At 49.2% G+C, this 25,702-nt stretch overlaps 1 protein-coding gene across 1 annotated transcript; it reads right to left on the reverse strand.

The window, feature by feature from the left end:
- Positions 1-626: 626 nt before the first annotated feature.
- On the reverse strand, positions 627-15,122 carry CSUI_003896 (dyggve-melchior-clausen syndrome protein). The gene is made up of 8 exons (XM_068064091.1): positions 11,012-15,122; positions 8,634-9,753; positions 7,905-8,196; positions 7,125-7,228; positions 6,419-6,508; positions 4,834-5,929; positions 3,795-4,025; positions 627-2,722 (listed from the first exon to the last, which is right to left on the reverse strand). The coding sequence occupies exons 1-8, from the start codon at positions 14,358-14,360 to the stop codon at positions 2,537-2,539; spliced, it is 6,468 nt and encodes a 2,155-aa protein (XP_067923933.1). The 5' UTR covers positions 14,361-15,122; the 3' UTR covers positions 627-2,536.
- Positions 15,123-25,702: the final 10,580 nt, after the last annotated feature.

Genomic DNA, 25,702 nt, shown 5'->3' on the forward strand with positions numbered 1-25,702 from the left:
TCCGAAAGACTGAAGCTCTTCAATTCATTATAAAGATCAAATCTACGAACTAGACCTGTGTCTACCTAATCGTTCTATTCAGTTGATCTGTCTAAACTAGCTATCTGTATCTCTCTATTTATCTATCTGGAAGTGTTACCTAAGCTATCTATCTGTATCTTTCTAATCCATATATGTCTATCTATTCGTACCTATCTATTTCTATGTATCTACGTATATCTGGGTTATCTATCTCTTCACCTGTCTTCCATATAGCAGTGACCGAAGAGAGTCGCTCCTCCGCGTGCAGACATATCCACATCTTTTCTCCTCTTCACGCTAAGAGTATAGCAGTTATGTAGTACTTTCACAGTGTAACTGTAGTTGTCTCCTTCACGCGCTTTGAAGGCATTCTTCGTAGCCAGAGACAGCAGGAGATGAATACCGCGGAGGAGAGAGACGCGCTGCTAGCAGAGAGTCATCCAGCACCTACAGTTACGCTGTCCGGACGTCTCCTCGGTGAAGAAGAATTACTAAGTCTCTTCCGATAGTATAGATATGCCTTTCCACAAGAAGAGGAAATTTCGAGTAGACAGGTTAAGCACGAACTCTGCTTCAAGCTATCTCTTTTCTTTAGGAGAGAAGCTGTTCTTCTATGGCGGCACGACCTAAGTGACTGGTGGGGGAATGTTCAGGAGCTCATCAGGAGCTCGACAGTCGGCCGGGAAGGAGGGAGAGAGCTAAGAAAAGACATTCCCTATTGAACTGGTTTGCATGCAGAAAAGGAAAAATATTTCCTCACGGTGATGGAGATGCGGCTGACTCACCACACACAGGTGTATACACACTGGGGGGCTGACGGATCCTTCGCACGGAACACGTACACGACACTGCATGCACGCATATACATAGATACAAAGTATACAAATGCATACATGTAAGTATATGGACCTGCTACTGCTAGGAAAAATGACCAAGTTCACTGAACCGGAGGCAGACATCGTCTAAGACACGCACGACACTACACCTATATGTGTGTATGTATATAGATATATATCTATATGCGCATGTATGTATGTGTACCCATGCCTGCATACACACATATGCATGCATACATGTATGTATTTATGTATACACACCTACATACATGTGGATGTACGTCCCTGCTTCCACTAGTACTACTACTCCGTAGTGGTAGTAGCAGGAGTATTGAAAGGGTGAATGAATTCATCGACGGCCACTGCTTGGCGTCGAGAAAAGAGAGAAAGAAAGACAGGGGCTAAAATGACACTGCTGGTTCTATTATCTTTGTATGTGTTAATCCTCTCACTCGAAGATTACCGAGATGTTAAGAAGAAAGAACAAAGAGCAAAAGAAAGAGACGAATCTTCACAGAAAACACAGGAAGCTCCACTTTTAAAACTTCACCTCCACAAGACGACAAAAAGGCTAGAGACAGATAAATAGATAGAAAGATACACGAACGATACATAAGGAGATTCAACATATCTATCTATCTATTTATATAAGTAGATACTCGTACTCCTACTTGTGCTCCACCCCATTATCATGACAAGACTTCATCCTGATCATCATCATACTGATATGCACACTTGCCAAGACTCTCTGCTACGACGACGACCAAACCAGCATCTCCATGCTTCCTCTCTCTTTTGAATGAGGCAATAGAAGAAAAAGAAGTTTCTTCAGTAGGTGTTCTTTATCATCTTATCTCTGCTACTTTGACCAGAGAACAGATCTGTGGAACGCTCTGTCTACTGCAAGTCTTTCTGTAGTCTCATCACCCCGTTTGCCTTGGGTAAGTCGTGTTCTCTGCGAAGAGAGGAACAGCATCTGCCGAGTGAGAAGAAGAAAACAAACTCCCCGTCTTTCTCTCCATCGTCAGTCAAACTGATACTTCTTCTCTTCCCTCTCTTCTTCTTCACGTCATCGTCATGATGGTGATGACGACGTTGAAGGAAAAACATTCACTTAAGAGAAAAGAAGGAGAAGAAGAGTAATAGATAGATAGATAGATTAAAGATATATAGATAGATTAAAGATAGATAGATAGATAAAGATAGATAGATACTTCCTATCCGGCACAGGAGTCATGAAGAAGTAAAAGATGGAAATGATGAAGAGGGGCTTAGAGCTTTTCCTTCGATGTTGGTCTAAACTGTTTTGATTCGGATAAGAGATTTATCATCAACACCATATGATGAGGAAGAAAGTGAATTCTACACCTGGGTATAGAGATATGATGTACTAGGTATAATATAGAAACAGTCATAAGTGGTAGATCTGCTATCACTATGTTCTATAGCAGATAGATGTATACACAAGAAGAATACAAGACTCCTGGAGAGCGGCGAAAGCTTAAAGAGACGGCTGGTTGACAGATAGACAGAAAGACCTCCTCCTTCACATCAACACTCCAAGAGATCTCCCTCTATCAGTCCATTTCATGGTCGAGAGATAATCTTCTCATATGGTGATGTAGTTTTTATCCTCATGCATGTATGCATGCAGTAGTGGTCATATTTTGCTCGTTCATTCAACCTGTCGTGCTCTGTAGAGGAGAGAAGACAAGAGGCGTAGGAAAAGGAGGCGCTCTATCCCAGCATACGCTGTCAGGGGTAAGAAGATCGATTGTTCTCCAGACTAGAGGTACAAAGTAGCATGCAGTCTCCAAGCTCTCAACGAAGTCGACGCGCCCAGGAACACTGCATGCTAAGAAACTCTGTACATAATGAAAGAAGAAAGAAGGAAAACAGGAAGGAAGATCAATTCTCAACAATGACGAAAGCAGAGGAGGAGAACACCAACACGACAAAGAAAACTTCACTCTCTCTGTCTCTCGGCTTGAGATATGACTGACTTCCCCCATGCAGACAAGAGGAGGTTTCCACTTGTCTGCATGCATCCATCCAGGCATAGATATATATGTTGGTATAGCTTCACAGTCATTGTTAAAAGGAGAGAGGAAGGTAACATACACACACATATACGGTACCTATACGTCGTATACACACACAACTATTATAGAGGGCTTAGACACACACATAGAAGATAGGCAGAGGAAGAGGATGACACGATGGTCATGATGCTGCTTCTCTCGGATCTGTAGAGAAAGATATCTTTCCCCCTATAGATCACGTCCTCCTGAAAAGCCAAAACAGGCGTTCCAACATACATCTCTCTCAAACAGTCTGTCTTGCTCTCCTACTCATACCGCCTACGGCTTGACAACCTCCCTCGGCTAGGTACCTTCTGTTGCTTGCGGTGTATGTGCTAAAGAGAGAAGAACGAGTCTCTTCACCTACAAGGCAGATGAAGCGCACGTCATCTTACCCGCTGCCTTCATAGGAGATGAAGATCACCTTCGTTAAACGTCTCTCTCACAGACGACCTCCAACACTGTTCCGGCATTCTACCGTCTATCCGATCGCTTTCTCTCTATCTATGCATGTGTGTATGTAGGGTTAATACGAGGAATGATTGAGAAGCAACTTATACGGGCGTGTGGGAGTGATACAGGGAACCTAACTCTCGTCCCCTTTCTTCTGCCTTAGTGTGTACATACATAAACATATACATAGAGACAGAGGGAGAGAGCGAGATAGAGAGAGAGATACACATACGTGTCTATACAGCTGAAATGGTAAGAGGAAAGATATGAATGATAGGCGTGAGTTGGGGTTTGAGAGATCTTTCTCCTTGTGTCTGAATGGTAAGACCAAGCTTCAAGCAGAGTTGTAATTCCTCACTAAGAAACCACACCCCAGACATGACTATTGATGGAAAGCACCTACCTCTCTGAGTCGATCCATTTGCCTTTTTCTCCTCGTGAGGAGATCTTCAACTTTCTCATCCTCTCCAGAATCAAGATCTGCCGTTCGCCCGAGTCTCTCTCTTGCAGAAGAAGTGTAAGAAGAGAAGAGAGATGAAGAGGCATGCATCCCCACTCCTGCGAGATCAGGAGGGCGAGTAGGCGGAGGAATCTTTGCAGCCCAATGCTCGACAATTCTCTTACTTCCTTCAACCTGAAAATGGAACACTCGTACAAGAAAAAACAATGAATGAAAGGAAGCTACTCAGGATATGATGAGAGATAGATAGATAGATAGATATGACAGAAAAGGGACTACTCCATGGAGGTTGAACGTGGACTGAAAGAAATGGTAAGACAATCTGTATGATGAAGGCACATCCTTCCGTTTTTCTTTTCCCTGCCTTCCTGGATAGTATACACACTCTCATCTGTGTATATACATACATATGTATCTCATGTACATCTACACATATGTCGATCTCCGACACTTTGAGTTCCTCTGTCTTCAGGATACACCCCCTAATGCAACAGTCGGACAGATCTATCTGTACGTACAGACAGGCATATGCAGACACATCGATATATACGTATTTAGCTTTCTCAGAGACACAGAAATAGTTGCTTGAGCAAAGATGAAAAGTTATACATAGACAGTCCTGAGAAACGCCATAATATGGTCGTTGAAAGGCGCTCTCATGAATCTTTGCCACAGTCCCCAGGTAGCCGAAGGAGAGGAAGGAAAATGAAGAGATGTGTATGTGTGTATGGATGAATGTCTCTACGTGCCTGTAGATATATGTATACATGTTTATATATACATATATGAGGGAAGTGACGGAGACTAATGGAAAGAGTCGAAGAGAAGGGTCGACGAAAGAAGAGAAGAGAAAGAGGAGAATCACATCCTCTATGTCAGCGCAAAAACTTGGTCCGTCCTCTTCATTATCGGACCACAAATGAGAGAGACTTCTTCTTCTTCTTTTTCTTGAGCCTTTTCTTTTTCTTCTTCTTGTCCTTACATCTTCTTCAAGAATCGATCCATCTCGGACAGCGTCATCGATGGCATTCGTAAAGAAAGTCACGAGATCGACAACGAGCTTCAACTCTCCGCCTATCAACAACCCCACATGAGTTAGTGTCTCCGCAGTTGATCTAATCACCAGATCTTCTTCATTGTCTCTTTTTCTTCTCCTCTCTCCATCTTCTTCTTTTCTTTCTTTCTCATCTCTAGAGGTGTAGCGCCCTTGCTCTGCTGTAGAGACCGAAACATGAGAATCTTCTCCTCTCTTCTCATTCTTTCTTTCTTCTTCTTCTCTTTCTTCACGTTGAAGAAGATCGACGTCTTCTTTCTTCTCCCTCTCTTCTCCTTCAAGATCCTGAGAGTTCTGCACGGTCCTCTTCACATCGAAATCTGCATTTGTCTCCTTTGCTTTCCTCTCATAAGGCTCATTCCTTCCCTCCCTTAAATGAGATAGATCTGTTACATTCTCTCTAGAAAAAGAAGAAGAAGGAAGTTGACGCCCCTCACCCTGTACAGCTTGAGTGTATAGCCATGCGGCTTGGAACTGAGATATGAGACTCCTACTAATGTCGAGAGGAAAGAGCCGCAGAACAGCAAAGAGCAGTGAGAGATTCTTCTGATGAAAGGGGGGACGTAGGGCTGTTACAATAAAAGTTAAAAGGGCTCGGAACACAACGAGCAGTCCTTCTATCTGCTGAGAATGCTGAGGAGAAGACTCATGTCCCGTCTCTAGAAATTCACACGCTTCTCTTTCTTGGAAATCTGTCTTCCCTTCTCCACCATTTTTATGGAAGTGTTGACGGGGGGGTGCCTTCTGATGTGTACTTTGTTGAGAGAAAGAGGCGCTTTCTCCCTTCAGGATTTCGTCTTCTCTTTCTCTGTGACTGTTAGAAGACCTATTATAAGAGTCATCAGATCTCCTCTGTCTCTGCTCGTAGTCACCTCCTAGACGTCTCCTTTCTTGATTCTCATAAGGTAGAAGGGACGATAGAGATAGGCGACGAGAGGCCTTAGCGAAATCATTCGCCGAGAGATGCCGTTGTAATTGCCGAAGTAATGCTGCTGTATAGTCAACCAATCGATCAGCGACATACCTGTTGCAAAGAAGAAAAGAAAAAGCAAAGGGGGATCACAGGATGAATAGAGCTTACATAGCAGAAGAAGAAAAGATACATCGACAAGAGAAGATTGGACATCGAGAGATCTTATATTCGAGGTATGGTTGATAGGAAGGGGGAGGAGGGGGGTTAGAAAGGCCGCGAAGGAAGAGTGAACGGCAAAAGGGAGGGGGAGCTTGATGGAGAAGAGAAAAAGGGATTGTATGAAACATTCTTTTAGCTGGGAGAACCACTACCCTAGCAGGCGCATACATGTCAAAGAAGACAAGAAGAAAAACACTCCACGAGGATGCAGTTGATTGACGAGGAGAAGACTTCTAATCAACATGAGATCCCCAAGAAAGCTGGTGTATGTACAGAAGAGAGATGGTCGTCACAAGCGATGTATGTATGAATGTCCATCTCTCTCTCTATATATATATATATGAATAAGTGTGTATGTATATGTATACATGGTGGGCATACCAGTGGAGTTGTTCAACAGAGGTGGAGATATTGAGAAAGACAGAAGAGCAAAGAAGAAGAAAGAAAACATCTCCACATCTCCGAAGATTCCTGTAGAAGAAAACGCAGAAAGGAAATGACGTGAAAAGGAAGTTGGGGGGAACTCGAGAGAGAAAGAGACATATAACTTTTCATGTAAGATCTTCTCTCCTTTCCTACTAATTCTTCTCTCCCAGCAAAACTGTCGGTCGTCCATGCTGCTACTATAGCTCCGTTCTTCTCAAATATAGCCTCTTCTGCAATGCTTGATATGAAAGGTAGACGATGATAAAGAAAACGAGGACACCTCTGCTGATAAAAAGCTAGATCAAGAAAAGAAGAGAAAGTGAGCTCTCTCTGTTGTACCTAAACAGATCGAGGGAGGGAGATATACAAAAAGAGAGGCAACCTACGATCCGCTGCATCTATACACACTTGTTTCTACGACACGTCCTCAAACCGGCACACCGTATATATATATATATACTAATATCCACAGCTATATATACACACAAAGATAGTCAGTGATCCACATACATATGCATGAATACAGTTTGTACAGGCATATACCTTAGAGATGATGCACATGAATTGACATACATGCACCCCATACATAAATCTCATGAAAGGCAGGGGAAGGGAGCTGACGTCCGGAGACGTTTCTTGAGAGTGCTATCTTTCTTCTTACCAGGAGAGAAGTCGAAGAAGAACGAGAACAAGGACACTACCGAGCGACATATTGTTAACTACCTGAGATCTCCCTTGCTCTAACCAAGGCACCTCCTTCACAACCTATAAAGAGAAAGAAAGAGAGAAGAAAAAGCACGCACATCTTCTTCTGCTGATTCTGAGAAAGAAAATACACACACACCTTCTCCTCATGTTGCACGACATCTATCTAACAAGACCAGACAGACTCTTCTTCTTCATGTCTTAAGGAATCAGTTAACCACCTTTAGAGAAGAAGGACCCACGCCTAGTCACTCACAACCTCTCCCCCCCCTACCACCTCGTCACTTCTACCTTCTTCACGCTTTCTCTAGAACAACTTCCTGCTGTCCGAGAGGCATATAGTCAACAGTCGGGACAGGCAATAAGCCGCCTCACGGCTCCCTCCTACAGGTATCTCGAGAGAAAATTGCCGTTGAAGAGAAAAAACAATGAATCAAACAAGAGGAGAGAGGAGAGGGGAAAGAAAGAAAAAAAAAAAGAAAAGAAGAGAGTAAGTAGCATCTCAAATGAACAGACGTCGCTCTTTTTCAAATGAGACACAGTGTTCACAGCTACTTCAGACGTGATGAATGAAGTTCTCCCCTGCTGGCATCCCGTCCCTACACATCTTTCTTCACTCTCTCTTCCTTCTCCTTCCGTGTATATGACACTGAGGCTATGATGTATGTAGAAGGCCTACACACCGAAGGGAGTCTACCGAACAAGAAGAAAGAAAGATCAGAGAAAGACACCTTACCTTCTTGAAAAGTTCGGAACAGAACGACTTGTCTTTACTTAAGGTGAGGAGACACACCCCACAGATCGCAGCAATCGGAGGAGCGACACCAGAGACAGGAGAGGGAGAAGAAGTAGTCTGGGGGGGGATAGATCTATGGAGACGAGTCCCTTCTGCCTTGGCTGGTATGGCACCTGCAGTACTAGAGGAAGGTATAGTCGCCGGGGATTGTAGGACACGCGAAAGTGTATTAAGAATTTGAAGGAGAGGAAGAACAAGGCGTTCCCCATCACTCCTTGAGAGATAAAAGAGCCTAGACACACAGAGACACGCACACATACACAACTTTCTTCACATAAGAAAAGCAGACAAGATGATGATACATTCTAGAGGTCTCATGGATTTTAAGTGTACATACACCACATGAGGCACACGTCTCGATGTGCAAGTGTCTCCCTGCATCGAGACACGTAAATCCTTCTTTCTCCTGTGTGTTTATTCTGACACATCCCGAAGAGAAGGAAGAAGAGCTTTTCTCTAGAAAAGAACCCCGCCTCAGATACATCCATCCTTCTACCCTTCCTGGCCCATGAAAAGAAAGAAAAAACAAAGCAGTTATGGATTCTTTATCACCCGTCGATGACTTCTAGCTGAGACATGCCTAGCCGTCCTGATAGTCATAAGTCCATTCCTTCTCTTCTTCACAGCTATCTAGACTGACTCTCTCTCTCTCTATAAACTTCAACTGACCGGAAGCATCGATTTCGACAGAGAAGAAGATATAGGAGGAGTGGCTTAAGAGGATGGGCTAGAGACTGTGGCGAGCATAGCTGAACGAGTAAGCCTTCAAAGTTGAGCGAAGATGAAGGAGGGAAAGTCAAAGGTCTCATTCCCCCTTCATCCTCTTCATCTTCTCCGAATGGTCTACAAGATTTCTTAAGAGAGAAATGAGAGGAATCATAGAGAGAAGAAAAGGCCAGAGAAAAGGCATTCGCTTCAACAGAGGAAGTTCTTCGATGAAGAGGGGGTAAATGCGTCATCTTCATCTTCATGCTTCTCTGAGCGATCGCAGGAGAGATTCCTAAAGATGAAGAGAATGCACGTAAAGAAGAGGAAGAAGAAAGATCATTCGATGCGGGTCCAGGTGATAATGAAGAGGGAGAAGTAGAAACAATTCCTCCTTCTTCTCTCTGAGAAGACAGACGAGGAGTTAACATCGGCCGAGAGGAAGAATCGCTTTTTCTAGAATGGACGGAAGAGCAAGAGAGGGTGTTGTAAATCACATCTCTTCTTCTTTCTTCTATAGAATCCCCCTTATTTGAAGTATGAAGACCCTCAGTCCCTCTCTCCTTCTCTCTTTGTTTACCTTCACCCCTCTCCTCTTCTCTATCAACAGGACGATACGACGAAGAAGAGCCTCCGGTATTCTTTTTCTTCTCTGAAGAATCGTCTCTCTTCCTCATGGTCATATTCTGACCTGTACACAGATTCTTTTCGAAGGTCTTATCATCTTCTTTATCTCCACCCCCCTTGACTCCTGCAACCGTAGTAGGTGGATTTCCTACGCCAAACACTCTTCCCCCCTGCTGGCTGTTCATCTCACTTAGATGGAGAAGATCCCCGGAGTGAGGGGGTATCTTGAGAAGATTTCTCTTCTTCTTTAAAGCGATAGGTTTGCGAAGACGAGAACACCCCGTAAGAGCTGCACGTGTAGAAGGATGAGGGTAGAACGTGAAGAGGAGAAAGATCGAGAGAGCGCAATGAGCTAAAGCTGGGGGAATATTAACAAAGGAAGGTGAAGATGAAGGAGAAGAGGGGAGAAGAAGAGCTGACGAAGGCCATACAAGATTCAAGAGATAAGCTGCAAACTCTAAAGCAAACAGATGAAGGAGAAATCGAAAACATCATGAGAACAGAAAAAGAGACCAATATTAGAGATTAATCAGAGTGAGAGGAGATCAAGAACGCCGAGGTGGAAGAAAACTGCAGAATACACTTTCATTCTCTCAGAGCTCCTCCCATGGAGAGAGATTACAAGAGGCAGTCGAGCATGGTATCCTATCTATCTATCTGTAGATAGAAACATACAGATAGAGACAGACAAGAAAAGTAGGAGACGAGAATACTACCTTAGCTTGAAATAGCAATAGATGCCTACATGTGTAGGAGATCAACAGGGAGGGGGATCTGTATGCGTTGTGAAAGATATCAAGCAAAGAGCCTTATAAGAGAAGTCTTTGCAGAAACAGTGTTCTTCTTCTCTCTTCGACTACTAGTGAAAAAAGCAAATAGAGAGAGAAAGAGAAACAAGAGATAGTTTTCCTTATTCTTCTTCTCGAGTCATCTCTCCACCCCCGCTCTACTTCTCGCTTCCCTTTCTGGGTTTTGCTCGTTACACATAGACACAGTATCAAGTGAAGAAAGGAATCACACGTGCCAAAGACGTCTCGACAGACAGAAAGACAAACAGGCTTCATAAATCTACTCAAGGAGAAGTCCATGTGTAGATACACCAGAAGAGAAACTGAGGTATACATGAGACTTCTACGCCCTCCCTCCCCGGATTCCTTCCCGACTAACGAAGGAAAGGATATGGAGTGTGTACATGTGTGCATAGCATGTATAGGCATAGGATACGTGCACGTATACATATATATCTACATCTATATCTATCTATCTACATGTATATGCATACACGTATGTATAATCATGTGTACATGTAGGTACGTATACGAAGCTAGAGAGCATGCATGCGTGCATCCAGACACCTAGTATCACGCACCGTCGAGTAGCCGACGACACCTGAGACAAGTCGTTTTGTAGGTATACTGCGTCCTGAAAGAGACTCAATTTTTTTACACAAGATTCTCCAACTACCAATGCGACCCCCCCTCGTCAATATTACGTCTTCCCAGGGATGAATGATGCATGCACGTAGATAGCCGATTCATGCTTACCTCTCTCCTCAAAGCGAGATATCACTAGACAGCTACGAACGAAGAGATGAGACCTCATCTGGAATGAGTGTATATAGACAGTCATCAGAGTCTACTCCTGAGAGGGTATGTTTTACGAGGGGGAAGTTCGCATGCAACACAAACACTGATATGAAGAAGTCTCTGACGTACCCTTTGCTTGGAGTTCTGCCCGTTCAGATCCTTCACACCGACTAAGGAAAATTTCGAGAAGTGAGAGGTCAGGAAGTAGAGCACCAGCAGCAACAGGCGGAAAGACTTGTGTCGATGTAGAGAATCCTTCTGTCTGCTGAACATGTCTCCGATCCCCTATGTCTCCTTTGGGACCAGCCTTATGGTCAACAGGACTAGATCGCTGCCTCTGATTGAGGAGAATCTTCTGATCAGCCTCGAGAGATCTCGTTACTCTTAACTGTTGTGCTTGTTGCTGCCAAGCATAGAAGGAAGGAGCACACTTACAACAGGGAGAAGATAAAGGAGGAACAAGAAGAGCTTCTCTCCTCTCCAACATGCGACTCTCTCCCTTGTGTGTCTGAGGCAGAGTCTTTTCACTCTTGGAAAAAGAAGAAAACGCCTCATTCTCCCCCTCGAAAGAAGGATTGCCTCGGTGTCCATCCTCTCTCATCCCCGCCCCCCTTCTCTTGCCTAGTTCCGCAGCTGCGATAGGAAACTGATCATAATCAGCTCTTTCATCTTTCTCAAGAGGTCTTTCTGCATCCCTGTGTTGTTGTATATGCCGTAACTGACTGCTAAGAGGATGACAGGAGGTAGGATCGCGGGAGGTGAGTAGCTGGGCTAGCTGGTGTCTACTCTTTCCAAGAGGAAGGGGACGAGGTAGACATGACGCAGTGAGTTGTATAGGTGAGATAACTGCAGAGAGGGAGAGAAGAAGTTCAAGAAGATGTTGATGTGTACGAAGGATCAAAGGAGAACAACAAGGAGAGGGTGGCTGTGTTGTAGTGACAAATTTGATGAGAGCGTCTGTGAGGGAGCCGATAACTGAAGAAGACGAGCATGAGGAAGACGATGAGGATGAAGAGATAGGTACCCACAGAGGGACAATAGTCAGTTCAGCAAGAAGAATCGTTGTCGAAGTCGGGTTTGATATCCTTTTTATTTCTTCTTCTTCTTGATCTCTTCTTCTTTTCTCCTCTTCATTCGAGATGATAACAGTCGGACTTTGATGTGTGACGTTCTCATGATGATCTCCTTCACTGTTTTCCCCCTTCTTGTCCTTCCCCTCTCCGCTCAAACTTCCGTTAGGAACTTCTTCCCGATCTCTACTTCTATCCTTTGCCTGTGTGGCTTGATCGTATGTCCTCTTAGGGACATCTCCTGACTCATCACCTATCTCTTGTTTATAGGCATTTTTCATTTGAGAGTGTCTCCGAGAAGTACCTGGACCTTCTTCTTCTTCTCCCTCTTCCTCCTGACGACGACAACTGTTAGTGACGTCGTTGTCTTCTCCTTCCTGCGTAGATTCAGATTGCGCTGCTGCTGTTTCTTTCTCTCCCTGGTGGAGAAGGTGGTGTTTCTCTTCAACTCTCTTGACCAAGAAAGAAGCTTGTTCTTGGACTGCCTTCCTATCTAATGTGAGAGGTTCAAATACAGTCGACATGAGAGTAGACGAAGCGATATCATTAAGAGAGAGAAAGATTTCCTTTCTTTTCTTCTTTTTCATCTGCTGTTTATGAATGTCCTCATGGTGTTTTTCTTCTTCTCTGGTGTAACTACACTCCTTTGTGTCGAGAGAAGACGAGCTATTCTTCTCCTGCTCCACTTCAGTAGAAGGAGCGTCTGAATCAAAACGAGCAAGACCTCTGAATACGAACCCCCGAGAACTCGCAGCGCAAGCATCCTCAGGATACACCTCATACAGCCATGAAAGAATCTCACGATGTAGAACGATCGGAGAAGGTAGACGAGATATAGGAACAACTTTATATGCTCCTCTATAACTCAATAGAAAGACACATAGAGGAGGGGGAGGAGAGGTCGTCCTTATATGATGATGAGTGGCAGTGGTAGTAGGAGTTGTCGGTCCTATATGTATAGCTTCTTCTCTTTGGTTCTCACGTGTCAAGGGGGAGATCGTAAGAGATGTCTCTGCACCTTTCTGTATGTTCATTGGATCCAAAGAAAGAGAAATCTTCTGACTTTCATTACTTGGGAAAGAACCTTCAAGTGTAGCTGTTGTTGTTGGAGTAGTAGTATTGGTGGCATTATGGTGACTTTCACACGAGAGAAGACCTACTTTACATGTAACGGGAGTCTCACTTGGAGTGCTATCATGACTGTCTGTATATCCTATCTCCCCTCTCCCTTCTGTACGAGGATTCTTTCCACATGAGGATGGTTGTGTGATTTCATTGTCTCGAGGGTTCTTTTCTTTACCGAGTGTCTCTATTGTCTCATCTTCTCGGGAACCGGGAGATGTCGAAGAAGCAGACTCATTCACTTGCTGACGTATAACAGCCGCATTGGGGGAGGTCGACGGCAGAACAGAAGGAAGATGAGCTTCCATCTTTCTTGGAGATTCACGATAAGACTCTCTTGTTGATGTGTGAAGATTGTCGGCTGGCTCATGATCGTGGTGTGATACATCTTGAAAGCAGGAGTGATGAGAAGAAGAAGATGGCTGGGAAGATCTCGGACTTCTTGGAGTGAAAAAAGAAGATGAAGAAGAAGAAGAAGAAAGAATATAAAGAAGAGAGGCAATATGAGCATTTGTTTCCCAAGAGAAATCAGAAGGGGTATATTCAAGGTGATAAAGAAGCTGAGGAAAGGATAGACGACTGCAAAGAGTTTTGGTTAGGATACGAAGAAGTAATGCTAACTCGGATAAAGAAGCATCTGAACAAGGAAATGGAGGTGGAGATAGGATAGGAGCCGTAAGAGATGATGCCTGTTCTTGTTGACGCTTGCCTTTGACGGTAACAGAAACGACAGTAGGATGTGGGAAATGGGTCGACTGAGAGAGCTTCTTAGAAGTGGTTGTAGTTGAAGAGGAGCACGTGTTCCTCCCTTGTGAGAGAGATATCAAGTGATGATGTGTCGCTTCAACGGCTTCAGCATAACGATGAAGCGTCTTTGCAAAGAAAACGAAGAGAGCACGAAGTTGACCATTTGTGGGATTCCCTACAAGGAGAGGGACTAGTAACTCACGCCAAAGGAAATCAGAAGAAAGAGAAGACGGGAGAGCTGACGACTCCGCAAGAGAAAGTAAGATAGAGTCCCATCCCCCTCCCCCGGCGTCCGTGTCCTCTAGGCATGCTGGTGATGAGGAAGAAGCATCTATGCAGTATGATCGAATTTGTTTTTCACCAGACTTTCCTTGACACGTTTCAGACGATTTAAGTGGAAGGGAGACAGGAGGCGAAGACGATGACGACGCTAGTTGACGCACCGCGTGGATCAAGGAAACTGTCGGTTTATCTAAATCTCCGAGACATAAACGGTCTGTCCCCCCTGACGAGGAGGAGCGGGAGGACCCCGATCCCATGGCTCAATGGACGGGGAAAGAGAAGAAAAAGAATCAACAAAGAGGAAGCACGGAAAAGTTGAAAACATAGAGCAACAGCTTCACCGCGGGGGAAGCAAGGACGGAGTGTCGTCTATGACCAGCACAGCAGTAGTAGACTAGAGCAGTCTCGGCACAAAAACGGGTGGGAGAACGGAAAGAAAATGAAAACATAGACCAGGCGAAGAAGAAAGGACGAAGAGACTGAAGAAATTCTATCTGTCGAGGCGAAGAGAGGCCAACGGGAGTAGTCATGCAGAGATTCGTAAGGTTCACGACATGAAAGAACAACATCGAACGGGGAAAGTAGTACAAAAGCCACAACCACAGCGATGGGAGAGCAAAAGCTAATTCAAAAAAACGAAAGAAAGACGCAGAAGAATACACGAAATTGTTGCATGATGGCATGTAATGAAAGACCTGCGACACACCATGCAGGACAGAAGACAACAGACAAGAACGCTCCAATCACGCGGGCGGTGAGGACAGGTAGGTGATGAGGGTCTGGGGAACAGGAACTGTGCTAACGCATTCAAGTATCGGAATGACTTTCCGATAGTCAAATTTGAAACGATGTACTCGTCTTTTTCTCTGTGTTGCTTCTTGGAAGAAAGCGCTGTCTTGCTTTTTTCCACGACTCCCCGTTGCTCTTCGTGTCTGTCTGATTCTCTGGCTCCGCGTGCTGACCAACGTCACTACCGGCGAGAAACTCTCACTGGTTCGGCACACTTGCTATGAATAATAACGTTGGTCGCTTATTATACATGCCCCAAGCGATCCGCTCTGGAATAAGACCCGTCGCTGCTAGTAACCCAAGGAAGAAAAACGGAAGAGTTAATTTGTCAAGAAGAGAGACGTAGAATGTGTCTCCTGTCTGTGCGATGATGACTGGCTGCTGCTTGTGCCGCGGCGCCGCACACTCGGAAAGAAGACAGGTGAGTTTCTCGTCCCTACGTGTATGAGAATCTGCTTGTATTCGGCAGCTTCAGAAATACTTCCGAATTTATATGGAGAAGCAAAAGCGTCAAATATTGTACGGCGTGTCCTCAGCCTAATTCCGAAGACACGTCCAGGACCTTCGACAACAGACTCCTCGGTGGCACACGCCCTGCCACGACGAGGTCGGTCCCCTCCCCCCTCGACAACGGCGACCGAGCCGCCATACTAGGCAGGGGTTAACGAGTGTGCAGCGTGTCTTCTAATCGATTTCGAGTGATGTCTTCTAAAAACAACTACCACGCAAGCCTAGAACCAACGAACTGCTTCTGTAACGTCATTCCTTCGCGCAGCCTGACACAGTGGCAGAGAGCAACGCACAAATGAACGACGGGCTTCGACTCTGGCAGTCTTCGCGCAAGCTTGCTAATCGCCTTCGCACTGTAGCCTCCAGTGTTCTGACGACGTCTATCCAGTGTAGTTTTTCGGAAGTAATCCAACAACGCCTACCAAAAATAGTTACAATATGGAATGCGTCGACCTGTGTTCGGCCTTCACTGCAGAAAGTAGAGGCTTCGCTGCAAGCCATGGTTTTCCGGGACTGCCGCCCTCGCGAGTATCCCTCCTCTTGTCGCGCGGCCTGCCGAGACTACCCGTTTTACGATCTCCTGTGTCCTGCAGTAGCCTCCGTAGACACCGAAACTTCGCGGCTATCTAAACGCAGGCTTCTGAGACGAAGTCTACCTTGGTGCTGCAACGTGATCGAGAAACAAACTGGGGAACGTACAATCGCCCTCACCTGGTCATCTTGTGGAGGAAACCATGGATAGCAGGAAGCGAAGCGCGGTGACAGCCAGCGGTTACTGGCAGAAAGCCGGGTACGTAGACTCTCGGCATTTGTCAAAGAAGTTCCGGTGACGGGAGTAGAGACATTCCAGATAGAAACCCGACTCCAATGCCTCTCACGGCGAAGTCAGTCAGTTGCCGTCACGCCTGTGCGAGGGGGTCGCTATGTGGGACATTCTCACATATCTCCTCGGGAAAGGTCCAGTTTCGGCTGCGGTTGGAACTCTCGTGGGCCGCCAGTCCGGCTTGCAGGCAACGACGTTCCGTCTCGTTACAAGATGTGCTGATGGAGGGCCCGCAATGAGTACGCATTCGGCTACGTAGCAAAGATGTGGCTTCCCTGGTCCAGCTGTGGCAAGAAAAGCGAGCATTCTGGTTTCAAAAGTGTTGCCCAAGAAGTGAAACAAATTAGAGAAGTGCCTGCAGACTCATGCAAGACTGCCTCACTCGTGCGTCAGCTCGGCAAGTGCACGGAGACGACATATATAGCAGCGGATCTGTCGCAAACCTCTGTGCATGTAAAACGTGGCTTCACTTGTCAGGCGGGGCCTGCCTGTGACAACTTCGCCCAGCTCGCCAGCATGAACTTCAACACGCAGGTCAATTGGCTTATTTCGTGTGCTAGAGTTGGCGGGACAACGGACAGTCACTCAACAGCTTCGTACACCTGTGACGGGTGGAATTCAGAACAGTTTTGGAAAGGAAACAGGTTCTGCTCGAGTGGGGGGGGCGGTTGTGGTGGTGGCCAGTTGCGCCCAACAACATGCACACGGGTGTGGATTCTCTCTTCCGGAGGTTTAGGGTCTTCCCATAGGCTTTGTTTTTCGCTCTTATACGTGATCGTCACAGGGGGACAAGGAGACGACAGACAAGGCCCTACCGTCAAAGGAGCCAAACAGCCACTTTTCTCCGTGACTCCACTGTCAAGACTAGAAAATGAAAGCCCTGCAGGTTCCAGTGGACGTGGCCGAGGCAGGTTATTTGACAAGAAATCACTGCTGTCTGGTGGCTTGCTCACGTAGGCTGCTACCTGTCGTGAAGTTGAGCTGAAGAATGGGGAAGCCTGACGGGAGGCTGCTTGTGACAAGTCGAAATTTCCCTGGACGGCAGTTAGTAGTGGTCCAGCCCCACCGCACAACGGGGTACTCACGGGTGACCCGCTGCGCCTGTGTGGTTCTTCGGAAGTGGCAAGCGACGACTCATTTTTGTGGGAGTCGCAGTCACTGTAGTGACTGCGCAGGAATTTAAGTCCTCTGAAGTTGCTGCCGTTGCAGGAACTCTGGGCATGGCCCGCTTCGTCGACAGGTGCCAGCCCGGTGTGACTCTGTCCACTGTTTCCCAGGCGACCCTGGCAGTCGCCACGTGGACCAAGGCGGTTCCTGCGGGCGCTTATGGAGTGAAAGCTCTCTGCAGGAGAGGACGCTGCTCGGGAGAAGGAGCCAACACTGTCACCTTCGTGCAGCAGCGTAGAGAGTCTACCTCTGCTTACTGGGCTGTACAAACTGCACCCCCGTTCGCCGTGAGTCTCACCAGGCCGTTTGACGTGCCCACTTCCCATCACGCACGGAGTGCAGCAAGGGGCTTCCTCCGTCCTCAAGTCAAACATTCGGCGTCCGGGGCCGCAGTCCAACCGAGTTCCAGTTGGTGGTGGGGACTCCGGGGGACTCGGATGTTTGGTGGTTCTCGAGTGAGCCGGGGACACTGATGGGGTCGTCTCAGTTAAGGGAGAATGAGGAGATTCCCGACCTATTGGAGAAGCAGAGCGCTTTTGTACCACGTTGCATGGCTTGCGGCCTCCTCCTTCGCTGACATACGTGCTCTGTCGGGAAAGGGGCACCCCAGCAGAGTTTCGTCTGATGAAGATTCCAGCGTGATCGTATCCAACCGATGAAGACGGCACCGCTGTCCGGGGTCCCCTCTCTTTGCTCAGTTTGGATTCATTCTCAGGAAGCCCCCCCATGCTGGAGCTGATCCCGCGGGCAGCATCTCCATGTACAGCGCATGTACTTTTTGTTGGAGAGAGTGGCCGACTACGAGGAGAACTGGGGAAACAAGTTCTACAGGAAGGCTGGGCGGACACGATTGTGCCACGAAGTCGAGACGGAAGAAAGTGAATTCCTCTACCGCTGCTTGCTGGATCGCTCTGCAGCTTGAGTTTTTCTGTCTCTTGAACCCGTTTGATTGTCGCATCACACGCTAGCGCCTCTTCGTCAACAGCGCGAAGGGCCCACATGCGGTAGCGAAGAAGCGAAAAGGCGTCGGCTTTCAACCGGCGACTGTGACTCGTGACCAGACAGTGCAGTATCGTCACAGCCTGGTGTCTACGGGAAAAAAGAGCCGCGCGGAACCACAGTGGTGAAATATGAGAGAAGATCTCTCCAGCGGAAGGAAAGACCTCTTCACGGTAAGGCGAAGGAAACTTGGACGGCAATATAGCAAAAAGCCATCACAGTCAAGGAGACCATCGGAGACGAGAATCCCCGTGTGCTTCTTACTTCGTAGCACATCAACAGTCGATCACTCGCTGTCCCGGCCTGTCTCATAAGGCAGCTTGGACTAAGCGCACCTTGTGCTTTTCCTTCTCTTTATAGAAACCACCCCAGATGCTTTCTGCGCCGGAGCTGGAAGAGACTCGGATCAAGAGAAACTGTGTTAGAATCCAGAAGCTGTGCGCTCGAGAGACTCCTAGGGATCTTCACTCCCCGAGACGTGTTCCGAAGGTCAAGCTGGAGCTTTGCGGGCCAGCTAAGCACAGTGGCAGAGAAACTCATACTCGCGGTGCGGTGGGAGCACGGACTGTGCCACTGCAACTTACTGTCCGAAAGTTCTGTCGTAGTACATCGCGAGACGTCTTGTGTGATCTTCCACTTCTTGTCGGTGCAGGCAGTACATGTCACGAAGGTTGGTCAAATGCAGCTTTGTGGGTTCGACAAGATGCATGTACTCATTCTTCAGCAAGCTTGCTTGTCTAGTGGCGTCAAGATCCTTCCAGGATACTGGTACGAACCTGGAGTGCAGAGGAAAGGAAAGTCAGAGCGGCGGACGAGCTGTTTCTGCTTTGGGCTGATCCCAGACTGGTGTTGAGTCCTCAGGCTTGCTAGAGAGATTTTTTGGACTGAAAGTGCAGACGGAGCTCAGTCGCGGAATCCGGCAAAAACCGAGTTTCAGAAAAATGTAACCCTTGTCTCTTTTTCGGCTGCAGCCAAGGTTGTTGGAAAGTACAGCGAGGACGGGACCCTGAGGCACGACGGACGTTGATAGTTGTTCACTGAGACCCAGTGTGATGTCGGGTAAAGACGTGAGTCCACCTGCTGCAGGTACGTCAGGTTCTAGCCGAAGAGCGCTTCACTGTATGTGTATGGTGACCCACCGGTGCGTTAAGAGTCACCGAATGCACGTCAGAAGCTTCGACCATGGCCTAACTCACTTTGGAAGCGCTTTGATGGCGAGATGCAGAATGTCCGTTTCCGTCATCAAGTTACTTCTCAGAGCAAGCATGGAAAACGTCAGCAAGTTCGCGTTGGTGCGCTTGACACTATACTCAAGGAGTAGGGACCCCAGCACGGCCTGCACGCTGTCACAAGATCGTGAGCAGCTTCTCGAGCGAAACACGCAACCCCAAAGTACCGTTCTGCTGCTCGGAAGGATGCGTCATAGTAGTCCAACCAAATTCCGGCCCCCGTGTCCCGCGCTGGAGCCATCGGCATTTACTGGTAACGGGCCCAGCTAATGCCGGCCCGGACAGTTCCTACCGGGGAAAAGATGACAAAGGGTTGTACGCTGGAGGCGCAGGCAACCGCCCCTAACTTCAGTTGACCGTTAGAGCTGTTGCCGCTCGCACCACGAAGTGAGTTTTTGCCATCGAAAGACAGCTGCTCGAGGCAGCCCGACGGGCCTCTGTTGGCCGTCTTTGCTCACCCCTTGCTTCATTCGGGCTCGTCGGATTCGCTCCCTCTGTTCTCGGATAGCTTCTTCCTGCTCTCCAAGAACTTGGGTTTGCTCATTCTCCAGCTCTCGTAGCTCCAAACTTTCCGCTCCAGACTGCTGCGCAGCATCCTGTGAAGGCGAACCGAGCTAATGACAGGGAATCTATAGCTTTTAGGCTGCACCGGGCTGGGTTTCGTTCGGGTGCAAACCAAGGCTGACGTGCCAGCGTAAACTTTAGGCTTCTTTGGTGGTGCTGGTTCGCCGGTACACGAGCTGGGCGGTACTGCAGGGAATCCGGGGAACTACTAACTGCTGCTTCGGCAGAAAGCACGCTCCCAAGTCGTTGAAGTTCCTGGAACGGAGCCCACCACATAATGATAGAGTTGAGGGCAGTGAGAAAGCCCCAGACGCCCAGGACTTCGGACTCTTCAGCTTACCGAACGTCTCCGGGAAAGTTCCGCGGCATAGCTTTGTTGGACTTTTTCAACTTGGCACTGCAAGCGTTGTAGATGCTCCACCTCCTTGGCAACGCGTTTCTCCCAATGTTGCTTGGCAACTGGATACCTACACGATAGATTCACCGACGCAGTCGTGCCATGCTGGTCGTTCGTTTCGGCTAGGCCTGCCGGACCTCTACAGGAAGCTCAGGATCCGAGACTGTAACACACTTTCCCTGGGTGTAGCACTCTGGGCCATCCGTCCGCCAACTGAGCTACTGTGGATTCGCTCTCCTTGCCACAATGGGAATTGTGATCTGCCCAGCTAGGTCTGTCTCGCGCTGTCGGTTCGTTCCTGCCAGTATGCCGACGTCCGGCTCACACAACTGGACTGTGGGGTATTGTTTCCTCTTCCTGCCCCCACAGTTTTGAGTTGGATGGACGAGAAGCAGCGGAAAGCTGGTCACACCCCGACAGCCTACCTGTGACTTAAGACCCAGCGAAAGAAAGCCTTGCATTTCACACCCCGGAGGACTCTCTCGGAAATGATTTCAAGTCTCCTGGCGCTGTCTAACAGATAGAGTTCAGTCAGATACAGTTGGGGGTCGAACTGTGCGGGGCCTCGGGGGTCCGGGATGGGCTGTTGCCAGTTCCCAATCCTCACCACCCTGTCCCCAACAGGAAAAGCATTGACAGGCAACCCGGCCGCGGGAGATAGCGCGCCAACCACAGGGTGGCGTCCCACTCCAGGCGCAGCATTGGGCGGGTACGGCATTCTTCTCAGTAGGACTCCGGGGGGAGCGCATCTCCCAGCTGGCCAAGAACCCGCCTCCGTTTGTCTCATCGACATGCAGCGATCGGCTGGAGCGTTTCCAAGCGGGAAATGGGAGCTTTGTCGCGTGAACCGAGTTTCCACCAGAGGCAACAAGGGCTGGCACTGTCCTGTCTGTGGTAAGGCGCCGGTACTTTGGCTCCTTGAAAGACAAGGCCGCAGGGTGCCAGGCCTCGTGGCGGCTGCAGTGAATCCAGGGAACGGACTGCGAGCAACGGGTTTTGGGGAGACATGCATGCCAACCAGGGCCTGCGGTGTGGAACACTGGACGCCACGGTCACCGGAAGGCTGGTTTCTGTCATGAGGAGGACGACTGGATGGGCGGGCACTCGCCGGGGAGCGGCCTCTCTTCTGTGAGAGAGGCGTAGCATTACCGTCAGCCGTGCGCGATACAAGCGATATCTCTTGAGGAATATCTAACCTGTCAGAGACTATTCCCGGCGTCCCTGGCCGACTGCAGAGGCGGCTACCCCCCAGGGGTAGTCTTTGAGGCGAGATCCGTTGGCCGAGCATTGGGCTGCGAGTTACGCAACCAGGTGGCCTTCCAGCGAATGCCATCGGCGGGGTCAGAGATCGTCCGCAGCCCTGGCTGCCGCATCCGGAGTGGTACGGATTCTCGGACACAGGCAACAGAAGCGGACCCCTGCGCCAGGGCGAGGCTCGTTGTGCACAAGAGGGACTGCACGATCGGCAGTGAGACAAAGCACCCGCGCTGCGCGAAGGCGTGGCTGGTTCGCCACAGCGCGGACTACATGGCCGCCCGTGGGAGCTCGCGCTCGGGCTGCTCCGAGAGCAGCATTTGCTGGGGGGACCAGTACACGGCCCCGCGCCACCGACAGGGCGACTCTTGTCGCTGCAACTTGGAAAACAATGATAGGGTGCGAATCCGAGGTCCTTTGGGCCCGGAGCGGTCACTTGACCAGCCGCGAGGCTGTGAACTCTGTGCAGAAGGCTTTCGAATCCACGTGTATTCCCGAGTCGCCTCTCCATCTTTCTAACGTTATGCTGGATAGACCCAGCAGGCAAACCCACCTAACAAGAGCTAGACAGACTGGCCTTCTTTTTCGCGGGTATGCTGGCATAACAGCTTCTACCGATCCGAATCGTGGGAATGCGGAATACTTTGCAAATGATAGGACTGCAAGACGGACCCCGACGTCCATTGTACACAAAAACGTACACCGGAAGGGAATGTCAGTCGCGCTGCCCGCTTGAAATGCATTTTTCTTGTGATGTCCACGAGTTCAGAGGAAGCTCGAGGTGACAACTACGCGGTGCCGCACATCGATTGTCCGCCGTGCGGAAGGTTCACTCAGCACTCATCAGACTGTCGATGTTCAGACGGGCGCGCGCGCGCCGTCGACAATATGCTGGTGCCATAGAGAGCTTCCATCGACAATATATGTGGACCTCTGTAGTCATAAGCCCAACGCTGCTCTTCTGTGCTAGCGCTGCTTTCACAGAGGCACAGCTGTCCAGCCTGGGGTCAAGCTTGTCCCGTCTGGGAAGGCGGTGCAGCTGAGAATCTCTGGCACCTTGTGCGGCGTCTTCCTTGGGCTCCTTCGACAGGGCGAAGCCGGCAATGTAGCCCTGCTCTTGTCGGGACCTCGGCTTCTCTCGCCCCAAGATTCGGCCACAGGGGAAGCGACAAGCCAGATCACTGGGGGGCCCAGAGGAAGCCCCACGATCGGGTGAGAGTCCCGATCTCCCGCATGCACGCGGCAAAAACAGGTCCTACACTTTTGCAGCCCGCTCGACCCCACGAGAGAGGAGCTCCGAGTTGCATCGGTTTCTAACGCTGGAGAGTGGGGTGAAGGCATGTACCAGAGAGAGCTAATTAGTGCAGCGATCTGATCGTGTACGGACCCTGCCTCACACAGTTTCTTCCCGGAACGAAGTTTGTCGCTGCGGCGGCTGCCGACAAAGTCGCAGCCCACCGAGAGGTATCCCAGTGGACAGCCTGGAAGCATTCAGTTGGCAGCGGCCGTTACTGAAATCTGAAGCAGGTGTTCTGAAAGTCGACGAGCCGGCTTTGTCTTGTAGATGTGCTAACAAGTAACGGGATCTGCTGGGAGACCTCCCGGTAGAAGCGACGCGGACGAGACATTCGCGGGGAGAGTGTCGGGCAAACATCGCTCTGGGAACTCGAATGTCCCATCTAGAGACTAGCTCTATCAGCTGATTGTCTTCAGATACTTGCTGTCGGAAAGCAGATCGTAGAGGTACTTCTGACACAGGCCGCGAACGCTGGCAAACAGCTGACTGGACAACCCTCGGTGAAACGTGCGTCGGACAGTGCTAGCCCGCGTCGATCGCTTTTCCCTGAGCATCGATTTCAAACACGGGCTCGCGAGCGAAGGCTGTGCTGTGGTATGGTCGAGGAAGCTCACATCACACGGCAAGCGCCATGGTCCCACAGAGGAGTGACTGAACTGACTGTGATCGCTGTGCGTCGAAGTGCAGTCCGCTAGCAGCAACATCAGGTGAGCTTTGACAAGTTACCGCTTTGCGCTGGTCCACTTTCGTTTGGTTGAAAGGGCTGTTGTGAGTACAGGAGTCAGGTACACATAGGAGTGCGGCGGGTTCCACTTTCGACTGATAGCCGTAAACACGGCACGGTTTCGGTCCAAACCATGAAACTGATTCACTTGGGAAGGCGAGGCGGACGTCCCCGACCGCAGCAGACACGGGTTTCGACTCTGACGGAGTCTTGATACGCTGTGCTGCCAGGAGACTAGGTGGAGGTCTCTTCAAGCCGGAGGTTCTCTGTTCCGATCACCTCAAAGCAACTTCTCCCTCTGAGTCGGCAGCTGCAGCCGCCTGACTCTCTAATTTACCAGTGATCAGTCATCAGTGGACTGCGACGTCCTGTGGATCGCTACAGACCCTTAGATCACCCAGCTCGTTCAGCATCCTTGCTGGGGTCGAACAGGTGCTCCAGCACACTCCTGGGGTCCCAGACCGGCACGGCTTTGCTTTTGCCAGGCAGCGTGGGCAGTCAACTGCGTAGCGACCGCCGGCTCCGCGTTCAAAGCCCCGACTCTTACAGTCCTGCTCCACTTCGATAGAAAGTCAGATGCACTGAGGACCAAGGGTGAAGCCCCAGTTTTACCAAGGCGTAGCTTAGTAGCTATCTCGAGGAGAAATAGCTTTTTCGATTCGGAGATGATTAGGGGGAAGAGAGGCTTCGATGTGCGTCTGCGGCTGCTTCAGGATCAGCCGAGCCAACTCTCGTGAGCGGTAACCGGCGTAATGACTCTGGCTGAGAGGGCTTCCGAACAGGAGCACTGCAGCACCACATAAGTTCAGTTATTTGTGGTTCTCATACCTTTCATCTTCGAATGCATCGCCTTGACTGAAGCCCCTTATACGGACAGCTTGACTTGCACAGTCTTGGAGCTGTCCACTGGCCGTTAGTCGAAAGGCGAGTCTTTGCGCGTAAGGTACCGCCCGACTGGTGTTATATACCCTAACACCTACCGCGCCGCCGACACAGGAGAGACAGTACTAGCCTGCGATCTTGTTGATGTGGGAGACACCTCAAACGAACCCCGGTCCTTCACTCATACTCGAGGCTCGACAATATGTCTTCGCGCTTGGAAGTATGAATCACTCACCCCTGGTGCGCCGAGCTGCTGTCAGCCCAACGCGCGGGCACGCCAGCAAGTCGAACTTGTTTGCTACGCGAAGCTTTGAGGCCAACCGCATTTCGGTGCTGACTGAGCAATGTCTTGCGGTGCAGCTCGCCAGTCTTCACCCTTAGTTCGCACATTAAGCGGCCCCTTGTTGTTCTCTTTCCGTTAACACGTGGAGGGTAGTACGCTGAAACTCAAGTTTTCTTCGATGCAGCTTCCTTGCTCCTCATCCGATGTCTGCTCTAAAGGCACCGTGTAGTGCCTTTGTTAGTGCCCGTGTAGCAACTGCGCCACCGGTACAGGTTCAGATTGCCGCCGTAGCGCTCGCCTACGGGGGCGGACCAGCTCCGGTATTGCAAGGAAGTTGGTCTGGTACTATGCGGAAGAGCTCCCCGCGACGGGGTCTCCGATGAAGGAGGGCTTCTGTTCCCGGACGTGGTAGCCACATGGAGAAATGAAATATCACTTGGAAGTTGGAGAGGTCCCCAAATTTAAATCCCAAATCTGTTACCATACGGGAGTCGCTCAGAAAGCGTGGGTCACGACCTTGTTGGCCCACCGGAGAGGCAGCCGCTCACTAGTTCCCTGAGGTATCCGGTACGAAAGTTCCGGCACTGTCGCTACATAAGCTTCGGTGCATCTTTCACCGCTAAGAGTTGATGTCCTATTGCCACTTGGCAGCAAACAGGCCCACACCGATCATCGAGAGCT

Source organism: Cystoisospora suis (assembly GCF_002600585.1).
Source record: "Cystoisospora suis strain Wien I chromosome Unknown contig_1754, whole genome shotgun sequence".
NCBI lineage: Eukaryota > Apicomplexa > Conoidasida > Eucoccidiorida > Sarcocystidae > Cystoisospora > Cystoisospora suis.

Coding starts and splice junctions, on each gene's coding strand:
- CSUI_003896 (XM_068064091.1), bottom strand. CDS start 14,360: ATGGGATCGGGGTCCTCCCGCTCCTCCTCGTCAGGGGGGACAGACCGT. Junction 8,197..8,633: donor TGTCGAAATCGATGCTTCCG/GTCAGTTGAAGT, acceptor CTGTGTGTCTAG/GCTCTTTTATCTCTCAAGGA. Junction 2,723..3,794: donor AAATGGATCGACTCAGAGAG/GTAGGTGCTTTC, acceptor CATTATGTACAG/AGTTTCTTAGCATGCAGTGT.